We start from the raw sequence: 9,205 nt of genomic DNA on the forward strand, positions 1-9,205 counted from the left end.
TTTTTTTTTTTTTTTTTTTTTTTTTTTTTTTTTTTTGAGGGGGGGTGGAGATACTGAGGGCTGAACCCAGGGGTGCTTTTATCACTGAGCTACACGGCCAGCTCTTTATTTTGAAAAGGAGTCTCACAAAATTGTTGAGGCTGACCTCAAGCTTGCAATCTCCTTACCTCAGCCTTCTGAGTATCTGGGATTACAGGAGTGCACCAGTGCAACCAGTTTGTGAAAGTATATTCTGATTTCTTTAGAAATGTGGATTAGGGCTGGGAGTGGTGGTGCACTGTAATCCCAGTGGCTCAAGAGGCTGAAGCAGGAGAACTGATAGTTCAAGGCCAGCCTCAACAACTTAGCAAGACCCTAAGAAACTTAGTGAGACCCTGTCTCTAAATAAAAAATATAAAAAAGAGCTGGGATGTGGCTCAGTGGTTAAGTGCCCCTAGATTCAATTCCTGTTGTGAAAGAAAGAGATAGAAGAAAGAAAGAAAGAAAGAAAGGAAGAAAGGTTAGGTGAAAAAAATTGCAGTTGAAGCGAATTCATGGAAGAGAACAGCAAGTATAATCAAAGACCAGATTATCTCTCTGTGGCTCCTACTTCATAATACCTATAATGAGGGCTGGGGATATAGCTCAATTGGTAGAGTGCTTGCCTTAAATGCACAAAGCCCTGGGTTCTAATCCCCAGCACCCCCCCCACTCACCCCCCTATAATGAGGAAGCTAAATTCTTGAACTCAAAAGCTAAATTTACAGAGTATTAACTTTCCAAAGAAGATGGAGGCAAGTGAACAAATTCTTACTGTCACCAAACTTGTTTGGATTGTACAATTACTGTGATCATTTTCTTTATCATGCTAACTGGTCTTGAGTTGTAACTCTTAAAATGCTTTCATATTGTACTTCCAGGTATATCTAATAGATATGCATATATGTTCACCAAAAGACTTGTTAATGGATAAATGTAGCAGCTGTTTATAATAGCTAAAAACCAAACAGCTCAAATATCTAACAACAGTATAAGTAATGACATACAATGGAACATTGTACATATATAGCAATGAGAATGAACAGACTATAATAAATAGGTGATTCTCATAAACATGATGTTGGGGTGGTTGGAGAGGCAGACATAAAAGTATTCATACTATATGAATTTACCTAAAACAAGCAAAATGAACCTACTGGTTCCCCAATTTATAAAGGCAATTTTATTTCATTCTAAGTTTTCTGATATGATCATATTTAAGAACTACTTTCTCATTACATAGACTTAATTTTAAAAAGCCAATTAAAATGAATTTATGGTAAATAACATGAATGTTCCTCAAAATATTTAAAATAGAACTACCAGTGATCCAGTGATTCCACTTGGTATACTTAACCAAAGACACTAAAAGCAAGGATTTGAAGATTTATTTCTACACCCATGTTCACAGAATTTTTATCCATATTAGCTAAAAGGTGGAAACAACACAAATATCCGCTGATTGATGAATGGATAAACAAACTGTGGCATATATACACAATGGGATATTATCAAACTTCAAAAAGGAATGAAATTTTGACACATGTTACAACACAAACGAACCTTAAAAACATATGCTAAATCAAATAAGGCAAAAACAAATGAACAAATACAGGATCCTACTTATATGAGGTACCTGAAACAGCAAACTCACATAGACAGAAAGCAGAATGGCAGCTTCAGGGCTGAAAGAAGGGAATGGGGAGTTATTTAATGGGAACAGAGTTTTCATTAGGGATGACGAAAATTTTATGAAAATGGATAGCGTTGATGGTTGCACAACAAGGTGAATATACTCATTGTCAGTGAATTGTATACTTAAAAACTGTTAAATGGTAAATTTTATGTTATGCATATTTTACTGTAATTGTCTTAAAAACATTTACCTTTTATCCAAAGCTCTCAATACTTTAGCAAAAACTTCCAACTCACAAAATTCACTGCCCAGTTGACATAAGCGTCCCTGTTGGTAAAGCTGAAATAAAAATGAAAAATGATTTAAAATTTTTAAATTTAATTTTAATTTCTACTTTTAATTATATTGATAAAGTTAATATTTGTGGTTTTAATCAGTAAGATTTGAAGTCACAATAATTACAAAATACTATCAGGAAAGATGCTTACAATAAGAAAAATGGAATACTAATTTAACAAATTCCCACAATTCATATAATAACAGTTCACTAATTTTATGTAAATGTTAAGAATCAATATTTGGAGGGCTGAAGCTATAGCTCAATGGCAGAATGCTCGCCTCACACATGTGAGGCACTGGGTTCGATCCTCAGCACCGCATAAATAAATAAAGGTATTGTGTCCATCTACAACTAAAAAAATAAATGAAATAAATTTTTAAAAAGAATTAATATTTGGAAAACACAGGCTAGGGAAGTAGTTCAGGAGTTTTCTATCTTGCCCAAGAACCTGAGTTCAATCCCCAATACCTCATTAAAAAACAAACAAACACCAAAACACTGTAGTGGTACCTAAAACATGGTAAGCATTACTAAGTGCCATATAATAATATTTTATATTGGCGCACGCCTGAAATCCCAGTGGCTTGGGAGGCAGAGGCAAGAGGATCATGAGTTCAAAGCCTGCCTCAGCAACGGTGAGGCACTACACAACTCAGTGAGACCCTGTCTCTAAATAAATACAAAATAGGGCTGGGGATGCAGCTCAGTGGTTGAGTACCCCTGAGTTCAATCCCTGATACCTCCCTAAATTTATATAATATTATATATTATGATATTTAATATAATAACATTAAACATAAGCCCATTATTCAAGAAACTTAAAACCATAACTTTTTTCCTTAATCCATCAAGTTCAAGTTTTTAATTCTGTGAATATTTCAACAATACAAGTGCATTAAAATAGGTTAATATTTATTGTTCAATTAAGGTTTTTTAGGTGTTCCATACTGGGATAATGAGACAAATTGGGTTTATCAAAATTGGATAGTTAAATTATAAAAAAGGGAGGCAGGGCTGGGGATGTGACTCAGTGGTACAACATGTGTCTAGCATTGTACAAGGCCCTGAGTTCAATCCCCAAGAAAAATAAAATAAAATAATAGTAAAGACAGTGCCCAGAAAACACAGCTGTCAATATGCTCCACTAGAAGTTCTTATAACCATCTAAAGAACCTTAGTTTACTTCTGGACATGATATCTTCACCAGTACCCTAGGAGTATGGCAGGATTTCTAACTGTCCAACTCATTTATACATTGATTTTTCAGAATTGTTATTTTAAAGAATATTTCTAAAAATATGTTAAAATTTTTCTCTCAAATAATACATGCACATGGTCAAAAAGAGACAAATACACCCTCCAGACCCTGTAACAAATACTTTTGAATTTACATATGCTGTATAAATAACATGGGACTTTAGAAAGAGTTCAAAACGACTGCTATAAAAAAAATCCATGACAATTGCTGGAGGAAAGAAGGGACAGATTATCATGTGATTAAATTCACATAATGGTTAGATAATTTATATTAACATTAAAACCTTCATGAGGAGCAGGGCACGGTAGCACATGCCTGTAATCCCAGAAGCTCGGGAGGCTGAGACAGGAGGATCAAGAGTTCAAAGCCAGCCTCAGCAATGGTGAGGCACCAAGCAACTCAGTGAGACCCTGTCTCTAAATAAAATACAAAAAGGGGCTGGGGATGTGGCTCCGTGGTCAAGTGCCCCTGAATTCAATCCCTGGTACCTTAAAAAACTTCATGAGGAAAGATTTACTATTTGGGGGGATTACTGTTTTCTGCTACAGAAAAATAAGCTTCATAAAACTATTAATCAATCATTGTAATATTTTATTAACCAATACAGAATAACAAGGAAAATAATGTGATAATCTTCTGATCTGGGGCAGAACCACAAATATAGTTATCAAGATAAATATACAGGGGCTGGGGTTGTGGCTCAGTAGTAGAGCGCTTGCCTACCATGTGTGAGGCACTGGGTTCGATCCTCAGCACCATATAAAAAAATAAACAAATCAAAGGTATTGTGTCCACCTACAACTAAAACAGAAATTCTTTAAAAAAAAAAAAAAAAAAAAGGGCCGGGGTTGTAGCTCAACAGTACAGTGATAGCCTTGCAGTGTTAAGACCCACCTGGGTTCGATCCTCAGCACCACATAAAAATAAGTAAGTGAAACAGAGGTATTGTGTTCAACTACAACTAAAAAATAAATATTAAAAAAGATAAATATACATATTCCAAAAACACTAAGGTTAAAAAGCTTAAGCTTCTTACCAAAATGACTGACTCATCATTACCCAACTTTAGGCTTAGAATTTCTTTTATAAGACAGAAAAAATGAAAACAAGTTATATAACCATTTTGCCTGTATTCACTAGTTGAAAATACATAAATTCAATTTTATGTGTTCTATGACTTACAATATCGCTTTGATGACTGAAAATTGGTCTATTCTACTAAGTGAGATTTGAAAATAGAATTTAGGATAATTGCTGCCTTAGTTACAGTTTCAAAATATTCCCTATTACAAGCACCAACATTTCTATATACTGAAATTTAAATTTTCTAGGTAAAAATGGGTTCACATTTAAATTGTGGGAAGAGGATAATAATTTTTTTATTTAAGTTTAATTGCTTCATCCTTACCAAATTTAACCATTAAGTGCAAATTAATACAATGTATGACCTAAAGGGTTTTTGGTTTTTTTTTTAATAACAATCTCGTATAAAAACAGCATCTAGAACTGGGGTTATAGCTCAGTGGTGGAGAGCTTGCTAGAATGTATGAGGCCCTGGGTTTGATTCAACAACTAAATCGCACTTAATTATTATTATTATTATTTTAGTTGTCAATGGACATTTATTTTATTTATTTATACATGGTGTTGAGAATTGAACCCAGGGCCTCACACGTGCTAGGCAAGTGCTCTACCACCAAGCCACAATCCCAGCCCCTAATTCTTATAGAGGTCTTATATGAGACAAGGACTGTTCTCAGTGCTTTTCATAAGTCAGTCATTCTGTCCTTTTACAGGCATGGAAACTGAAGCATACGAAGTTAAATAACATGCTCAAACTCATACAATTAAGAAATGTTAGGCAAGGCACTGTGGCACTTTCCCGTAATCCCAGGCACTAGAGAAGCTAAGGCAAGAGGATCACAAATTCAAGGCCAACCTGGCCCCTGTCTCAAAATTTAAAATAAATAAATGTCACACACACACACACGCACACACACACACACACACACACACATTTCTTGTTCTTTTCTTTTTTTTAAGGGGCTGGGGATGTAGCTCAGTGGTAGAGCACCCTGGGTTCAATCCCCACTGCCACCAAAGAAAGCAATGCAGGAATCTGACCTCTGGCGGTCTGTTCCTACATCCATATTCTTAATACCTTACAATAAACTGCCTCTTGAAATAACGAAAAATAAGAAAGCATAAAATGGGAGATTTTAAATCTTTTAATAGAAGACCTAAAGATTAACATAGAGAAGGGGAAACTGAGGTTCTAGGTTCTAGTAATGATCTTTATATCTGATTTTAAAAAATAGACTCATTTTAGTTCATTATTCTGATGTTTATATTCTGTATCTACAGAGTAATAAAGCTATGGAAAGGTTATTTTGAGTATTTCTAGCTTAAGAAAAATAAAAGTCAAATTATTCCTTATTCCTAGAAGTAGTCTAGATGTAGTAATACCTGCCACCAGATAGAGAAACAAATAAAACATACTTTAGTATATGTAACAACATATGACAAAGGCATTTTAATTGCTAAAAGAAAAATAGTTAATAGCAGCACATGAAAGGGAAAACAAAAATACCTACCTGATAAAATATATACCAGATTTATCAAAATTTTAAATGTAAAAAAAAAAAAATTCAGAGCTGGGATTGTAGCTCAGTTGTTGATCGCTTGCCTCGCATGTGTAAGATGTGTGAGGCACTGGGTTTGATCCTCAGCACATTAAAAAAAAAAAAAAAAAAAAAAAAAGGTGAAACTGAGATATCATGTCCATCTATACCTAAAAATAATATTTTAAAAAAATTTAAAAATATTAAAAGTGCTCTACCACTAAGCCACACCCCCAGTTCTAATATTACTTCTTTTAAACACTGATTATGGGCTTGGGTTGTGGCTCAGTAGTAGAGCGCTTACCTAGCATGTCTAAGGCACTGGGTTCAATTCTCAGCACCACATAAATAAATGAATAAAACAAAGGTCCATCAACAACTTAAAAAAAATTTACAAAACAAAATAACACTGATTATATCACACAAAAAAATCATCAAGGAAGCTAGGCCTGGTAGTACACGCCTGTAAGTAGTCTGGGAGGCTGAGGCAGAAGGATCGGGAGGTCAGAGACAGCCTCAGCAACTTAGTGAGACCCTAAGCAACTTAGCAATACCCTATCTCAAAATAAAATATAAAATGTGCTGGGGATATGGCTTAATGGTTAAGTTCCCCTGAGTTCAATCCTCAGTAACAAACAAACATACATCAAGGAAATTGATTGTATAAAAACCTAAAATGTTCACAAATATAAAACACTATTAAAATTCAACAATACTACATAAAATATTAATAATATATGTGTAAGAGTTATTTTCATTAATACACAAAGGGGTCTAATAAAAAAATGAACTGCCTAGTGATGTTTTTAGAAGCAAAGGTTTCCAGGATCTAAAATAAAAATCTTGAAAGAAAATTAAAGCAACTATTCCCACAGCAATGCAAGACAGCCCAAAATCCAGAGAACTCTTTGGGAGATAAAGGTGGAAATAAAAATCTCTGAACATTTTCAACTGGCATAACTGCTTCCCAACTCATTTCAAAATTACCACAAATTAAGAGTAAACATCATAATCTTAACAGCAAATTAATTAACAAAGTAATCTGTTTAATTCCTAAAAACAACAATAAAAACCAGAAAGATTTAGAAAAAGGCATTCAAGAAATTGAGTCCAAAACTATAATGTAAGAAAAACTGAAGTCACATAGGTGCCCACATTCATGCACGCACATATGGAAACTCATGCATCTTACATGTTTGTAACTGTTTGCAAGTCACTGAATCATTGAAAAAAAAAAAAAAGACTTTCAAAAATGAAAGATTATTATCAATTAAAATGACCATGATAACACAAAAACTGAACAAGTTCCCAAAAGGTTTGAGTTAATATATTTTTATTTTGGTTTTTATATTGTGTACCTATGTTTTATATGCATAATAGTTAATAAAATGTTTATATCAATAGTATAGGATTACTATCTAAAAACTTTCACCTCCACTGTTATCATCATCTTTAACCTGAATTACTACAAAGGTTTAGTAGAACTGGACTCTGCATTAATACTCTTAATTTTTACTTTAGTATTATTTATTTTTGCAGTGTTGGGGGTTAAATCCAGGGGAGCTTACCACTGAAGTACATCCTGAATCTTTTTTTTTAATTTTGAAACAGGGGCTTGCTAAACTACCTTAAACTTGCAATCCTCCTGCCTCAGCCTGTTCCCCTTTAGTCAACTGTCCACACAGTAGCCACAACTATCTTTGTAAAAAGTAAATCATACCATGTCATTCCCCTGTTTAAAACCAATAAGTTCCTATAACTTGTCTCACCCCCACCCATCTTTCTGATCTCACCTTCTACTGTTCTTTCGCTTTCTCCTGTATTCCTGCCACCTTAGGTTTCTTTTAGCTCATGACTTCTATCTCCTTACCATGATTCTTTGCCTGTTAATTTGTAATTCAAATTATCTCAACTAATATTTCACTTTCTCAGACCTTTCCCGGACTCCCCAATCTAAACTGTCTCCTGTTATACTTTCCCACAACACACTGTGCTTTCCCTTCATAATAGCAACATGCATTCACTTAAGTGGATATTTGTTAAATGTGTCACTCCATTACACACTACTCTATGAAGTGAGCATAATCACTACTATAATATCCCCAGAACCTAGCACAATGCCTAGCAATAGATATGCATTCATTATTTTCTGAATGAATAATCCAAACTAGTAGTTATCTCCTTTGGCTGGCACTTAGAAGAAACAACAAAAAATGTAAGACAATTTCTAATCTGAAATTTATAATTAGTCAACCACATATTAGTACTATTATTCTATTTATTGATACCATCCAGAGGTTGGTAAATCTGACATAAAGGGAAATACTCCAATTGCACACATTTTTTTTTCTTTTACAATACTGAGGCCTGAAGACAGGCACACTGTACCACTAAGCTACATCCCCAGTTCTTTTAATTTTTTATTGTGAGACGAGATGTCACTAATTTACTCAAGCTGGCTTTGAATTTGGGATTCTCCTATCCTCAGCCTCCCGAGTAGCTGGTATGATAGGCATGTGTCAACAAGCCCAACTCACATACAATTTCTATTGTCTCCACACCAGGGTGTAAACTTATACACTTGTTTTTTGTTTGTTTGTTTTTATACTGGGGATATAACCGAGGGGCACTTAACTACTGAGCTACATCCTCAGCCCCTTTTAATTTTTTATTTTGAGGGTCTCGCTAAACTGCTGAGGCTGGCTTTGAATTTATGATCCTCCTGCCTCAGCCTCCTGACTTACTGGGATTACAGGTGTGTGCCACCATGCCCAACTGGTATAAACTTAAAGACAAAAATTTGGAGCCAGGCACAATGACACATGCCTGTAATCTCAGCAACTCAGGAAGCTGAGGCAGGAGGACAGCTTGAGCAACTTAATGAAGTCCCAGGCAACTTAGTGAGACCCTGCCTCAAAATAAAAAATAAAAAGGGCTGGGGATGTGGCTCAGTGGTAAAGCGTCCCTGGGTTAAATTCCCAGTAGCCCCTATTAAAAAAATAAAATCAAGAATAAATTCTAGGGGCTGGGGATGTGGCTCAAGCGGTAGCGCACTCGCCTGGCATGCGTGCGGCCCGGGTTTTTTTTTTTAAAAAGTAAATTTTAAAAAATTCTCTAAAAAAAAAAAAAAAACCAGAATAAATTCTAAATATAGCTGCTTAAATTTATAGACAAAAATAGGTGTTTCCTATTTTAACATCTTTTATCAAGTACCCTATATTCCTCACACAAAATTCTTTTTTTTTTTTTATTTTTTATTTACTTTTTAGTTTTCGGTGGACACAACATCTTTGTTTGCATGTGGTGCTGAGGATCGAACCCAGGTCGCACGC

The 9,205-nt window shown here is 34.7% G+C and overlaps 1 protein-coding gene across 1 annotated transcript in view; it reads right to left on the reverse strand.

Annotated features, from left to right (window-relative positions):
* Appbp2 (amyloid beta precursor protein binding protein 2) overlaps positions 1 to 9,205 on the reverse strand; it is a 47,873-nt gene that overhangs the window by 29,637 nt on the left and 9,031 nt on the right. The window contains exon 2 of the mRNA XM_015495370.2: positions 1,905 to 1,993. Coding sequence (XP_015350856.1) covers positions 1,905 to 1,993 — 89 coding nt within the window. The remainder of the gene's footprint in view (positions 1 to 1,904; positions 1,994 to 9,205) is intronic.

Source organism: Marmota marmota, unplaced genomic scaffold (assembly GCF_001458135.2).
Source record: "Marmota marmota marmota unplaced genomic scaffold, marMar, whole genome shotgun sequence".
Taxonomy (NCBI): domain Eukaryota; kingdom Metazoa; phylum Chordata; class Mammalia; order Rodentia; family Sciuridae; genus Marmota; species Marmota marmota.